Raw genomic sequence first — 14284 nt, 5'->3', positions numbered from 1 at the left:
ATGCTTTTGTTTGTTATGGATGCTTTTGGGACCAGCTCTATTGTTAGTATACTGTTATTTAGAGATTGTTTTGATAGACCTGTCACCTGTTGGAACTGTATTTTTTGTCCTCGATAATATTGAGGTTTTCCTTAACTAATTAAAGAATAATTGCTGTATTCAGTGTTGCTGTATAAGTGAGAAACAGTGCCAGAAGTAAAAGTGACCAATGATGGCCGATATGAAGCTTTATGTAGGTCCATTTTGGACAGACAAAAAAAAATTATAATACATATAGCTGTTATAACGTCTCTGCTTTTAAAAATTGCGGACCAATTTCTGGTCCTAATTGCTGGAATATTAGCATCAAAATTTCCATATAAAGGCAAAGAGAATTCCATCCATCATGTGTTCTGCATGAGATGAGTTCTTTTATTAGGTTGTCCGCAAGTACAAGATATTAGATGCATCTGTCTACTTATTGGAACGTGTGGGAGAGGTCAAGGAAGCCTTTCAAAATATCCTGAGTGTATGGAAAGGAAAGATGAAGGCCACCAATGATCGGTTCAGCCACACTACAGAGATCACAGAAGGTGAGAAATTGTGCCTAGTGTTCACACACAGTCTCCTATTATAAACCTCATTGTGAATTTGTTACCACAGACCTGAAAAGATCAGTGTCCCAGAACAACAGTATCATGAACGCTATGGTGGAGTTGTGTGAGAGGAATGCTTACCGCTTGCCCGAGAGCTCCAGAGAAGTAAGTACATATGTGAGCCCCTCTGTACGGCAATCTTAGGGTGACTCATTGTAGAGAAAATTTTATGGGTGCGTACTCTTGTGTTGTAATATCAAATTGACGGGAGCATAGACAACAATTATTTAAGTAGATCTTTAAAGTGTCCTAAGGATTCTAAATGTATGCATGTACCCTAAAACTATGCAGAAATACCCTAGATGTCCAGGTGTCCACATCAGTTTTGTTTTGGTGTTTTGTCACCACCGTACACTGTTATCATTGTCATTGTACAGGAGTTATGGTACTCACTACTGGATGAGATGATATCACATGTACATCAGTCAAAGAACTGGCCAAACAAACCACTAGTGCATAGTATGTTGATGTGTATAAGTGCCTTCGGTGTTTATAAGCTCCTGATGTGTGTCTGTCACATGTAGCTTACCAGGACATGTTGAGTAAACTATTGAACAGTATGACTAGTCACCTCAGTTTGACAACCATCGTCACTAAAGTTCTCACTGTGAGTTATGCAGGCAGTCACACCCACTATTACACAGCCACACCCCCTATAGGATGAAGCTTACAGCAGTGGGCACTTCAAAGATGTGAAAGGATTGATCATGGGAATGTTGGAGACATATAATTATGAAGAGGTGAGTAAGTGTGTGTGTGTGTGTGCATGCATGTATGCATGTGCATGTGTGCGTGTTGGCTGCACAGCCAAGTGGTTAGAACAAATTACAGAGCTCCCAAGTGTGATTTTACTATGTGGCTATAGCTCTGCACAGCTGCCAGAGACTTTGCTTTTCTTACTTTGTGTAGTGTTTCTGTGTGAGCTAGCTTGCATACATGCAATTCACAGGTCTCTTGTCATAAATAAATCCAGTTTGTTACTTATAATGGTTTACATTCTTCCCAGACACTTCACAAAACAACCAATCATATTCTGTTCCATGATGTCCGTAACTCCTTGGATCAACTACACAAAATGTCACAAAAGGGACTTTCCCCAGAGTCAACCACCTGTGCCATCTGCAGCCGACAAGCATTAGCAGCTCCACAGCCATCCAACAAGAACCCCACCAAAGACAATGTAGTTGTCTTCAGGTACATAGTAGCATTATTATGTGTGTAGTGAAACTTCTTTATAAGGAGCACTTTAAGGCCCATAGATTTTAAGGTTTTCCTATTTCAGAGGTAGAAAATGTGTGGAACTTCAATATAAGCCCAAATTTGTCTGTCCATATTGCAGGTGTTTTTCTTATTGCTGTGTTATGTGAATAGTATGAAACAGGAGTTTTGTAAGGTGAACAAATATGAGGGGTTTTGGAGCAAAAAGTTTGAATCTACTGAGGTTTTCTGCTTTTAATACTGTTTACATATATGGTAGTTCAATGAGTCCTTAAAATATTTTCCACTGTACCTCACAAGTCACTTCCTTACTCAATATGTCTCATTTAGTTGTAGCCACTTGTTTCATGAGACCTGTATCTACTCAACGGCCAGTATACACACAAACTGGGCAGCTGGTTCAGAGTTGTTCTGTCCTCTGTGCAGCAACAAGAGAGCTGCGGCTAAACAACATACCAGTGACAGTAACAAACCCAGCTTGTCTCGTAAGATGACTATGGTGAGTTGATAGGCTTTTTCTGTGTATCTTGTTAATAAGACCACCTTATTATATTGGCCATGGTGCAAACATAGCTAAGGTGTACTTCATGACCTCATTAATATAACTATGTCAGTGGTGATCATGTGATGTTCTCCTGTAGGTAAGGAGAGACACTTTCACTCGTGCAGCAATTAAACACAAGCAGGTTAGTACTGTTGGAATATGTGTAGTGTTGGGTAGCGTACCTACCTGCCTTATCATCATGATTTTTGGGATTGAAACTTCGCAAACGTGTGGGGTTCTTGCAGATCTGGTCACATATTAACAGCAAAGCATGTTGTTTTTTGAACTGTTTTGTAAGGTATCTTCCCTACTCATGAACACACTACTATAGGCAGAGACTGTTGGTCACGTTTCATAGCCCTATCATGTGCAATTATGCAACCAAGTGTGGTGCAAGGTATTGGGGCTCATTTATTATCCACCAAAGCAACCTGTTGTGCTGGGAAGGTTAGTAAGGGCCTTGAGACCTACATGACATGGTTAAACAATTTATCCTATAGAAATGTGAAGGTTCTTTTGTTTTGAGATCACAAGATAAATGTCGACATGTGATAGAGGATCAGGTTCTCACTGTACATCATATTACTACAGGTCAAGGAGGAAGGTAGTGCTGCTATAGAACTAGATCCACAACAGATGGCCAACCTGCAGAGAATCAGACATCAATCATTGACAAGTTACGACCAATCAGATGGTCCAGAACTAAACTTAGCTCCACCTCCAATGAATGTGTAGTTATTCAGATAGATCACGTGTATTAATTTTGTATGATTTTAATATAACAACTGCTAGAAGTATAATGATCTTCAATTCAAGAGCTATTTTGGGACTTGGGTTATCCGTCTTTTTTTGTTGTTAGGGGTGGGGCACTGTTAATGTACTACTGGCATGTGGTTAATCGATGTAGGCAAGTAACAATGTAGTTTTGATGTGCACTGTTGAGTGAAACTTTCAGTGGACGATATTTTTGCAAAACGAGTTCTGTTCAAACAAGACATTTTCCTGCTGTCACCTCAAAGTAACCTCCAACGATTATTTTCACACAGCTGTCATCACTCTCAAAATTTCTACCGATCTGACTTGTTGAGCATTTACTGGTTTGCCTTTTTTAGTGTTGTGTCTAGACCCCGTGGGGACTGATTACAATGCAGAAGGTTTTGGAGCTATGTGATTTGATAGGCTAGATCAACATGACAGCGGTCCCAACAATGTAGCACAAATCACCAGATCCATAACACACAAGACTACTACCTAGCTGGTACGTGAATCGGATAATTACAATAATTAAAACTGCACAAATGAGCAATAACAAAAGGGGGGAATTCTGAAGGCTGCACTAATAAGTTTGAGTCAACATCAATGTTTGTTTTGCTGCACAAAACTCCATAACTTGTTCTTCATCTACACAACAAGGTCACGTGATCGGTAGATTCCATACAAAATGGCAGCTCTCACCTCTGTATCAGTGACCTTCAAATTGTTCTGCAAATAATTGTTGAACTTTTCTCTCTTCTTGGGCACATTTGGTGACTGTATTAAGGTAACACAACAGTATTATAATGATGTGGAGTACCTTAGCTAGCTTGGCCTTTATCTGATCTAAACTAAGGGGTCCAGCTGGAGTTGTCTGCAATAAATTATATAATAACAGTTTACACCAAAACTTGTCAATCAGGACTTCTAAGTAACCATACAATTAGAAGTGTCTACTTTTTTTATTTACTGAATTACAATAAATTATTTTCTTGTGACAAAAGTACATATATTACACATTAGCTCCCAGCGCTGACGTTGTTTATTTCACCTTGGGTGTCTTCTTTGTCTTGTCTCCAATTGATTTTGGCTATTAAAGACAACAGCAGGTAGTATAACCACATAATACACAAGTCCTCTACTTACTGTATTAGTTGTAGTGACCTTTTGTTTAGCAGCAGCTTTCATCATCTGCTGCTGCATAACAGATTATCAAACAAGCAACATACAGTGCCATCTTTACTTTAGACTTCATCTTCGGTGGAGGAGCCTCTTCTTCTGATTCCTCATCTTCTTCCGACTCTTCTTCATTGGAGCCCTCCTCGTCATCCATGTCTTCCCCATTGTCATTATCTTCCTCTTCACTTCCCTGTTCTTCATCTTCGTCACTTTCTTTCTCGTCCTAAAAGATGGGATCACTAATCTGCTGTACATCTTATTGTATTACTACTTACTACAACATTGAACTTTGGAATGTCCCTTTTCTTTGAACTTTCATCTTTTTTGGCCACCTAAGCAAAAATTGTGGACATGTGAAATGTGTTAACTAGTTTGATGTTTAGTTGCTACCTTGGCAGCTTTGGGTGGTGGAGATTCAGCAGGTCTTTTCTACAACACATCACACAATGATATGGTAATTCATTTAATACAATGAAACTTGGGACACTTACTTTAGCTTGTTTTGTCTCTATGTCTTTGATAACCTTAGGAGGAGCAGTGATAGCCTTGATGTTATCACGAGGAACCATCATCTCTACAAGTACATAACATTTCATCACTTCACATGATGTAGCCATTACCATTCATTTCATTGCCGTCACTCTCTTCACTCTCCTCATCACTGAAGTTAAAATCATCGTCAACTAGAGAGGATCAACCAGCAACAGTGAACAACTTACAGACAGATATGACAGATTAAAATCGCTTGTAACAGAAGTATACTTCACACTTTTCTCAAAAGTGTACGCACACACTCTACAGTGGAACCTGTTAATCAGGAGACTTGGTAATGGTCCAAAATATCCTTTAGTACGTAAACTGACCTGGAAAACCAGGATACCTGATAATCAGGACACTTTTGGTCAGTCCCAAGGTGTCTTTTATAAACAGGTTTCACTGTACACATGACATGAAATTTACTTTGCTGTTCCCAAACACCAATCACATGTACTGGACCAGATCCTACAAAACACACACATGGTAACAACTGATTCTCACAATCACTTTGTTATACCTTGTGCTAACTTGAATGTGACAGGTGGGGGAAGTGCTATATGCATGGAACACTGAGAAACACAGTAACAACGAATAACACTACTCCATGGTCAACACATCCATACCTGAGACTCTGAGACTGACTTCTTATTCAACCATGCTAGTGGATGAGTGATCTCTTCTCCTTTGGTATTCTCTGCAGTAACTGTTAGGAGATTTGGCTCACTGTCTTTGGCATTAGCCCCTAGAATGACCTACACCAAACAGAGGGACTGTTAAAAAGCCGTGGCACTAAATCTTCCTTACTCTTTGAATATGAAGGGTGTGGATGATGTCTGGGTCATTTTCGTCCTCTTCATCTTGTTCTTCGTCCCCTGTCCAAAGCGCCTCCTGCTTCTTCCCTGTTAACTCGACGCCTTAAAACGATACATGCACTAATTCCTGCTCGATTAACGGATACACACTCACCCCAAAAGTCTGTCCGAGATGGTGCAGCCATGCTTTGCGTGAATCTTTTACACGTGTCGTCTCACGTGAATTTAATGGTGTGTTCTTTTTAGAATCCCGGTCTTTTTTGGTTGAGCGTTTCGATTGTGGGATTGACAAAATGGTGATCTTGAAGAATATTCCGCGAATCCTTTCTCCGGAGCTCTTGTCAGTACTTTCAAGGATGGGCCACGGAGATACTATCGGTAAGCTTTGCTTTAACTTGGAGAAAAACACATGATTTTCTTATTTTTACTATGTAGTTTTAGCCGATGCTAACTTCCCTAGTGCGTCCGTTTGCAAGCAGGGTCCTGAACTGGTCAGAGCGGATGGTGAGTCTATTGTGGCTAGCTATTCTTATACTGTAGCTGGTTGTTTTTTTTGTGGGAGGGCGGAGTTTAACTGGATAGCTGATCTAGCTAGCTGAAATGACTCAGAATGCAGTTTTCTTAGCTAGTTATTAACTCTGGATGGCTGCACTCTGCCACTAGTAGTATAAAAACTTGAATGGCAATGCGGAAAGCGATAAGAATCTAATAGTTAAGTTTAGGTGGCCTAACCGAGGTTTGCCTGTTACATAATAACTGTCTGTATGAAAGTAAGTGAGCTAAGGTTGACTTGGCTTTGTAACCCTAGCTCTCAGCCACTTGTATAGGTACACATAGTATGTATATTCTGCATGCTGGCTTTTGCCAGATTATGACACATTGAAAGTAGGGTGGTGATCTCTTACAGTGCAATTACCTGAATTGCATGGCTCAGATCACAGGGTAGTTATCAGCTATTCTGGATTGCATGAGAAATTAAATGTGACATGAACATATCAACGTGTTTGGTCTAGTTTTTAGCAAGGATTTTAAGTCTTAGACCAGTCACTGTCTTTGTGGTACCTCCTTCAGTGTAAATCATGCTAATACATGGAGGTCTCACTTTTATTCTGTCATAATGAACTTCGTGACCGGTGGTTGGATAGTTGCTGCAATGTTGCAGTGGAACCCCCTTTGTTACCACTTGATGGAGAGACCATTGCTCCTTTTTCTGCTATCTGCAGTGATGAAGCCCATGCAGATGTTCATGCGACTTGGTTCTGGGTAGACGCCAGGGTGCATTCTTTAATATAAGGGTTTTCCCAATGCACCAAGCTACCTTAGGACTTAGCCTGCATCACTTTTCCAAAGACGTGAGGTGAGTTGGAAAAGAAGCAAGAATATGGTGATAGGGTCCGCAGTGTTTCATTTACCCCTCCATCCAATCATTCTTCAGCAGAAGAGACTTGACTGTGTGTAGCCCTCCATCTTGAAATACTCTGATTTCACAAAGGTGTTCGAGACACTTCTCAGCAGATTCCAATTTCCTCAACATGTTTCTGGTACCTAAAAAGGGTGGGGGTCAGAGACTCATAATCAGCCTGAAACTCTTAGAATCTGGATCCGTCTTTGACAATGGACATGGAGGAGGATGGTGCTTTGTGCTGGGTAGGGGTTGCAATGAGGGGGTATGTGGTACCCACTTTCTCTGTCTCTAAAACTTTGTTGTCATTACACAGGGCCTTCCAGTTCAGGGCTGATCCTGCCTGCAAAGGACTGGATCTTATATAGCAGCATCTCTGTAGAAGGGCACATGCTATGTGATTCTATGCCCACTCTTGCCTGTAGTAGTGGGCTGGTGCTGTATGAATCTATCCATCTGTGACAACAAGATTTAATATAGGGATATAAGGCTGAGCATATTTAATGAATTTTTTGTGCACATATAATTGTTCGTTTCTCTATCTGGAGAGGTTTCTTGAAGTTCCTCCTCCCTCCTTTGCCTCTGTAGCTGCCACCTTTCCCAAGGCTGGCTCCTCCAAAAAGGCTGGAGGGATGATTGAGTGAGTGTGGCTTTCTTCAGGGATGTGACTCCATGTGGTCCTAGGCGTGTTCCCATGTTGGTCAAATGACCTCCCAAACAGATATGGGGGAGCATCTGAGAAGGAACTCTCATCCTCAATGAGTGATGGCCAGCTCTGGGTTGAAGTGGCTAGTGACTTTCTCGTAGCAGTCTAATTGGCTGAGGCATTGCTTAGTGATGCTTCAGCCACCTATGCAGACTCCTGTCTTCTTTGGCATCAATGTTCCAGTTCTAGCAGCCTACAACATTGTCATCATCATAATGGCAGAATCCAAAACTATTTGCAGTCTTACCAGGTTGTGATCAGCCATCTTTGGGATCCTGGAGAGGATTGTAGTATCCATAGTGAAGGAGTGCTGGGAAACTTCCTCTTTAACGACAGCCATTTTTCATTAGGTAGGGAAAGGTATTTAAGGGTGCCCACAACTATCATATTGATTGTAGGGTTGAGGTCTAAGGTATTTGCAGAATTGCTGTCCATGTCCAGATCCCTGGAATAATTGGGCTGTTTATCAGGGTTGCAATCTGCCCGTTAGATCAGTGAAGGGGAACAATGGTGAATGATGAGATGCTGGGCTTTGCTTTGTGTCATCATTATGGAGACTCTGCTGTCTATTAACTCTGCTCTGTGGAAGCTAAGGTTCTTGTTCTTGATACGGTGAATTCAGCTGGAAATGTCCTACATTTCATCTCCCATTTCGTCTCTGAATGAATCGAAGACACTTAGACAGTCGTCACTAGAACAGTGTCTTTGCTAGTGTTTATGCTTGTGAAAACAGTGATGACTGTCAGAGCTGCTCAAAGACATTGATCCACTTTTTGCTGAAGCAAGGTCCTACAAAAAGTTGTTGTATTCAAGGAAAACACGTTGATATGTGATCCGACCATTCTAAAATGTAATGGGCCTTACTCAAGTCTGATCATTTTGTAAATTATCACCACACGTATTGTCTGGGTCATGTTCATTATAAGTTTGGAATGATAGTACTCTAGGGGTCTTAGTCTCGTTGGTTAGAAATTTTTGCATTGTAACTCGTAAACTAAGCCATATTGTTGGGCCACTCCTAATAAACCATCCACCACCTTTATAATTATAATTATACTGTCACTATTTATAATATGAACTCTTGCTAAAATATTCTGTCATTCCATATTCTTCCATGACTTTTCTTGCATGCTCTTTAGTGAAAACAATTCTTGTTAGCAGATCAGCTCATGTGTCAGTGTACTAACAAGTTGGTACAAGATCACCAGTTCACCTTATTCCTGCAACTTAAATGAAGATGTAAATTTACCAGTATATGCAGTTTGCTATTGCATCCAAGCAAGTAATGGCACAAGTAATAGGATTAAGAATTTTTAAGCTCTGATATAGGGGAAAAAAAGTAGGGAAACAAGGGAGGTCGCCTACACCTGCAGATATACTAGTGGACATTTAATCCAATGGTAGTATGTCCACTAGTATATCTGCAGGTGTAGGTGACCTCCCTTGTTTGAAGTTGTTTCCCTACTTTTTTTCTATGATCCCTAATTGAACTTAAAAGTCTTAATTTTTCCTTATACTTGTGTCTTGTAAGTTGTGACATTATTATCACTGGTGAACCCACGCATACCACATCAAAAGAAAAGATGGCGTCAGAGGTAATGTTTTCGACTGAACACGTGCCCCAAATATGAATTACTGACTTGAAAGTGAAGTGTCCATTACACTTTACTTTCAGCTATGTTTAGCCCGTTACACAGCGCTACATACAAAGAACAGGTAGGAGAAGCGCCTCTGCAATCAATCCAGTCACCACAGAAAATAGAGACGATTCCCATAGGGAAGCCATCATGCTACCACGAATCAACAGCTCTAGCTGTTAGTGAAAAGAAATGAGACACAAAGGAGGACAAAGGAAAGTCCATGATGCATGCATTGTACGTACTGTGGTATGCCAAAAGGCACATCTTGGGATGAAGCGACATCGAACAATGAAAAAATCAAGTCTGTAGCCTTAGCCGTTATCGAGTTACGCTTGTCTGAAGGCATCAGGCAGGCAGGCAGTTAGTCGGTCAGTCAGACAATTCCATTGAATAATTTTTTTTTAAATTTTGCAGCAATCTATTGGAAGCATTTATGGTCGTACTGAAGGCACTTTTGGGCTTGGTTATACCTAACCAATGCTTCCAAGGTGCCAGGATGGTATTGTGAAGCTGGTTTTTGGGTGATATTTTTCACCAGAAAAACCCAAACCTCCTAATATCTGTACAGTACTATTGTACTGGTATTATGAAAAGCTACCAATTGTGTAACTACACATCCGCATGCAAGTGGGTGAAGACAGGATTCGCTATTGATTTAACTGAATACATGCAAGGTAGTTCACTCATGAGAGCATATTCAACAGAGTTGGCCACCTATACTCTGATATAGGCTTGAACCTTCTTACATGCCCTATAGTAGATAATGAACTGCCACTTGCTGTATGTGATATTTATTGTCATGTTACATGTAGCAATGATATTGAGGGTGCACGTAAGTGATCTATGGCTATATGTATTTCAAAAATTTGTACAAAATCTGGCACACTTTGACACCATTTGGCTGGCAATTCTAAGGGCACTAGTACTTCTATACTGAAATTCAGCTTATAATGTGGTATGTGTTTTATGAATTTCAGCATGAGAACAACTCTTTCGAGTTCGAACACCATTTTTTAATGCAAACACACCCAGAGATCACATGTATGGAAATTATACAAAGCAATTAGACTATTGAGTTTGGTGTAGTAGGAAACGACTGTAGCACAATTTAAGTAGAGGTATGCAACTGTTGCATTGTTTCAAGAGTTGTCGTCTATATAAGTTGTTACTTGGCAAACCTTTCATTAACTTCATGCACTTTTGGGGGATGCTAATATGTAGATCTGACTAACCAACAGTGTTGCTATTTGTTTTAGTCGTTTCCCTGTGTATCAAAAGAGTGTGTTTGTACGAAATTTAGTACGTGTAAAGAAGCTGCCTTCACTGTGGAGTTGTTGATAGCTCCCTATAGAGAAGCTATGCACTCAGAAACACCCACTTTAAACCCTTTACTGTGACCAACTGAATATATTTTTTCACAATTGTACAATTTATAGCACACAAAATGTAACTCTATATTAAAGTTTCAATACTTGGTCACATGATTCGTGTCAGGTGGCGTACACAGATCAAGTCAAAGGTACACACATATTAGTGTTCTAACCATTTCAGGTCAACATATTGTATGTATGATACATGTATGTGTTTTGCTTGACAGGTCATGGCATACCAGCACTACTAGGTGCCATTTTGAAACTCCTCCCACTGGATACGTATGTGCCTGCTCCAGTAAGTGTTATTAGTAATCTCTAGCACTAGCTGTATGATGAGTGCGGTTACAAATTTTGTACATTTGTGAATGTGTTATCTCTGAGCAATGAAACGTGTTATGTTCATGTGGAGATTTCAAGACATAACCTACGCACATTCTTGGTGAAGGTCCCAGAGTACTACCATATAGGTGGAAATTTTTGAGGGATGAAATTTTTGCGAATTTTGCAAGTGGTGACAGCTGTACAAAAAGGTTTGATGGATTGTTTGTAGAAATTTGTGAAGAAGAAAATTTCAAAAAATTAATGCTTTACATTCATGCCTCAAAAATTTCTGCAGTAATCAATTAGTACATAAACTGACCTGGAAAATCAGGGTTATTCCCAAGGTGTCTTGTTTTACTCTAGCGCTACAAACAGATACAGTAGTTATAAGTATCTCCACAGTGACAGCCATTTTACAAATGATTCATACAACACTACAGGCAGCACTGATGGACCTGGTGCCCAATGACAAGGCTAGAGGGTTGAAGACACCAGTATGGGATGAATATAAGAAGTTGATGAATGCTGCTGAAGGAAAGGAGGTAATGAGGGGATAACACCTTGAGTACTTTTGGTGATAGCAATTATTCCCTGAACCCAGGGAATAATTGTATAACAGTAATAGTACTTTTTTTGTTGTTAATAATTCTCACCCACAACAATTATGGTGGCTTCTTGGTCTATGGGGTTAAAGTAACTGAGTGTATTGTTCCTTGTTGGGTAACGTTCCTCATTGGGTGAAATTTCTCATTGGATGGTGTTCCTTACTGGGAAAAGGGAAATTACATTGTTATTGCCCTTGCAGATCAAAGTTAACATGATCGAGAGGTTTGAATTTTATGAAGTGGCTAAGAAAGCATTTGCAGTGGTGGCCACTGGAGAGGGGGCACTATATGGAAATATCATTCTCACTAAAGGAGTATTACCTGCAGAAGAACAATAATGTGTTATTGTAGAATATGTACAAAATGTTACTTAGCTTTGTAAAAACATTGTATAATATTGATGATACTTATTGTCAGTTGTTTTCTATTTAATAATGCTAGGAAGGTATACGAACACTGGACTGGACTACTGGAATGGAATACTGGACTGATAATTATCCCAAAATACAGTTTTCTATGGAATCAGTAAAATGTAATGCGAAGCAAAAAACACCAGTAGTCCAGTCCACTGTACCTTCCCAATAACACTGTTACAGTTAAGCTGAGTATATAGGAATTCTTGCCACCAGGGACCCACTAAAGGCTACTGAAAACCTGGTCCTGTACAGCAGTTGGCATCAATAACTACTGGCACTATATTTTGTTTTCAGTGCATGCACAGAAACTTCCATCTAGCTCTTTATTCTGTTAGCTGATCACATGATGACGGCCACATCTGGTGGTGTGGAGAAGGAATGACAACTTGACTGTGGAGTTTTTTACTGATCCAAAGATCATCCCCCATGTCTGCATACATTAACACACACTTGTAGAAGAAGAAGCAGAAGTAAAAGATGGCTTAGCAAGCAATGAAATATAAAGAAGAAAGTGTACACTGCATGCAGAATGCATACAAGATAATCTTTATGTGCAATTCTTTCACTTGTCGGCTATGTATAATGTCAGTTGTGGGAGGGATAAATATTGGGGTTATCTATAGCCAAAATTATGCTAGCAGCAAAAGCAAAGAGTCAGTTCCTCTGTTGTACTTTTTTTTTCCTTCTTTACATGAAAGGATAAAGAAGACATCAATGGAGTGAGACTGTACCACAATTAACATGGCCTCAGTAATGAGCACCTACAATTTCTCTGTTTCATATTTGCTGAGTATACATGCAAGTTCAGAGTTTCTAGTATTGGAATATAGATCAGAACTTCAACTTTGTGGGTCACAGGATATTGTGCTACTTTTCCTCATTCATTGTTATCCTTTATAGGCAAATATTTCCTTATGAATTCTAACAAATATCTGTTGTATATATATACTATTGAGCTTGTGAGTCATTACAGTTGACTCAAAGAGTGAAGTATTCAGTGCGCTATCTAGTTTTTTGAAAGATACAGCCATGACAAAGCAGATATTTCTTTTGCCAATCCTGATAACATTAATAGTATATAAAGAAACCAACTGCGTTGATGTGGTAAGTGATAATTCTTTTATTATCATAGTTTAGTGTAGCTATAGCTGCTGCTTTAAGTCAGTAATGCATACCATTTACATATCTTCCAGCCTCTAAACTACCCCAATATACCAGTGACATACAGGGTTATCATAAATGAATTGGATCGTCCTGACTGTCCTCTAGCAGGAAATGCCACCAGCCCAGGGGAAGTCCATCTGGTAGTACCTCAAGGGATCAATGGTATTCAACTAATGGAGGCTGCTGTGGCCAGTTGTAGCAACTTCAAGTTTACCACATCCTTCAATGATGCAGGACTAGGGTACTTCATTGAGTCTATAAATGGTGTTCCAGGAGACACTGAAAATTCTTGTTACTGGACACTGTCTTTCCAGCCCTACCTTGCCACAGAACTCATCACCAGTCCAGTTGGAATCAGCAGCTACTACCCCAGTTATAAATCTGTGGTCCAGTGGGAGTACCGACGATTCCGACATGATGACAAAGAGTGAACATCTGTAATTTAGTGTGGCACACAATTTGTGACAGATACATTACTGCACTATAGCGCTATAGCCAGCTGGCCAGGATTGCAACTAATTCCTACAGCTAGCTACTTGAATACATATGGAATAAAGCGTATTGTTCTTATATAATGTAGAGTTATATCTGTTAAGTACATCCACAGAGTGAGTTTTATAGAAACTTGTTTTATTGATCTTCCTTCATATGTGTAGGCTATATAGCCACCATTTGAAAGTAGATGTTTTGTGTATGTGTAAAAGTAAAAACCGCATTAATAGTTGCTATGGACATGAAAAGCCCCAGACATGGAAACTCAAAGCCAAATTTGTAAGAAATTCAGTAGCTTGAAAATGTAACTATATGGTACACACTGGTCATCAGTGATGGTATATACCTGGAGTGATGAAGCTTACTATAATCAGGTATAGGATTAAGCACAAAGACAACTGATAAAACAATCTAATCAAAAAACAGCCAAGCTGTAAAAAAAGGTGTGGCCCCTAAAAAGGCCAAGGTGAAAAAAGATGTGAAATCC

General features: G+C 39.7%; 3 protein-coding genes and 2 long non-coding RNA genes across 8 annotated transcripts in view; 3 read left to right on the top strand and 2 right to left on the bottom strand.

Moving 5' to 3' along the window:
• LOC136236467 (vacuolar protein sorting-associated protein 8 homolog) overlaps nt 1-3197 on the top strand; it is a 29807-nt gene extending 26610 nt beyond the window's left edge. For both annotated transcript variants that reach the window (XM_066026616.1, XM_066026617.1), the window contains exons 39-47: nt 419-572; nt 643-740; nt 1013-1094; nt 1160-1242; nt 1295-1375; nt 1642-1829; nt 2184-2352; nt 2495-2539; nt 2989-3197. In XM_066026616.1, the coding sequence (XP_065882688.1) occupies nt 419-572; nt 643-740; nt 1013-1094; nt 1160-1242; nt 1295-1375; nt 1642-1829; nt 2184-2352; nt 2495-2539; nt 2989-3132 (1044 nt within the window). In that variant the 3' untranslated portion in view covers nt 3133-3197. The remainder of the gene's footprint in view (nt 1-418; nt 573-642; nt 741-1012; nt 1095-1159; nt 1243-1294; nt 1376-1641; nt 1830-2183; nt 2353-2494; nt 2540-2988) is intronic.
• Nucleotides 3198-3660: 463 nt separating this feature from the next.
• LOC136236470 (nucleoplasmin-like protein ANO39) lies at nt 3661-5973 on the bottom strand. 3 transcript variants are annotated; one of them, XM_066026620.1, is made up of 15 exons: nt 5833-5973; nt 5671-5780; nt 5490-5618; nt 5384-5435; nt 5290-5331; nt 4950-5012; nt 4821-4903; nt 4720-4758; nt 4605-4661; nt 4394-4552; nt 4297-4347; nt 4202-4240; nt 3971-4024; nt 3853-3927; nt 3661-3798 (listed from the first exon to the last, which is right to left on the bottom strand). In XM_066026620.1, the coding sequence occupies exons 1-15, from the start codon at nt 5861-5863 to the stop codon at nt 3754-3756; spliced, it is 1029 nt and encodes a 342-aa protein (XP_065882692.1). In that variant the 5' UTR covers nt 5864-5973; the 3' UTR covers nt 3661-3753. The 3 variants fall into 3 exon arrangements, with proteins under 3 accessions (XP_065882692.1, XP_065882694.1, XP_065882693.1); XM_066026622.1 differs by having other exon boundaries at nt 4297-4341; XM_066026621.1 differs by having other exon boundaries at nt 4297-4344; nt 5833-5972.
• On the top strand, nt 5899-12146 carry LOC136236472 (fucose mutarotase-like). Its single transcript, XM_066026625.1, has 5 exons — nt 5899-6056; nt 6114-6182; nt 11024-11094; nt 11561-11662; nt 11926-12146. Exons 1-5 carry the CDS (start codon nt 5972-5974, stop codon nt 12061-12063), a joined length of 465 nt encoding a protein of 154 aa, XP_065882697.1. The 5' UTR covers nt 5899-5971; the 3' UTR covers nt 12064-12146.
• Nucleotides 6635-9093, bottom strand: LOC136236475 (uncharacterized). The gene is made up of 2 exons (XR_010692142.1): nt 8034-9093; nt 6635-7979 (listed from the first exon to the last, which is right to left on the bottom strand). It is a non-coding gene; the product is annotated as an uncharacterized lncRNA (long non-coding RNA).
• An 858-nt stretch (nt 12147-13004) lies between the features above and the next one.
• LOC136269172 (uncharacterized) lies at nt 13005-13929 on the top strand. The gene is made up of 2 exons (XR_010707239.1): nt 13005-13245; nt 13335-13929. It is a non-coding gene; the product is annotated as an uncharacterized lncRNA (long non-coding RNA).
• The last annotated feature ends 355 nt before the right edge of the window (nt 13930-14284 follow it).

The sequence above is a fragment of the Dysidea avara genome, chromosome 10, assembly GCF_963678975.1.
Source record: "Dysidea avara chromosome 10, odDysAvar1.4, whole genome shotgun sequence".
Taxonomy (NCBI): Eukaryota; Metazoa; Porifera; class Demospongiae; order Dictyoceratida; family Dysideidae; genus Dysidea; species Dysidea avara.
The sequence above is the reverse complement of the archived record's forward strand: the minus strand, read 5'-3'. Positions and strand labels throughout refer to the sequence as shown.

Coding starts and splice junctions, on each gene's coding strand:
- LOC136236472 (XM_066026625.1), top strand. CDS start 5,972: ATGGTGATCTTGAAGAATATTCCGCGAATCCTTTCTCCGGAGCTCTTG. Junction 6,057..6,113: donor GGGCCACGGAGATACTATCG/GTAAGCTTTGCT, acceptor TTTACTATGTAG/TTTTAGCCGATGCTAACTTC. Junction 11,663..11,925: donor ATGCTGCTGAAGGAAAGGAG/GTAATGAGGGGA, acceptor TTGCCCTTGCAG/ATCAAAGTTAACATGATCGA.
- LOC136236470 (XM_066026620.1), bottom strand. CDS start 5,863: ATGGCTGCACCATCTCGGACAGACTTTTGGG. Junction 5,013..5,289: donor TGGTGTTTGGGAACAGCAAA/GTAAATTTCATG, acceptor GATCCTCTCTAG/TTGACGATGATTTTAACTTC. Junction 3,799..3,852: donor TGAAGGTCACTGATACAGAG/GTGAGAGCTGCC, acceptor CTTGTTGTGTAG/ATGAAGAACAAGTTATGGAG.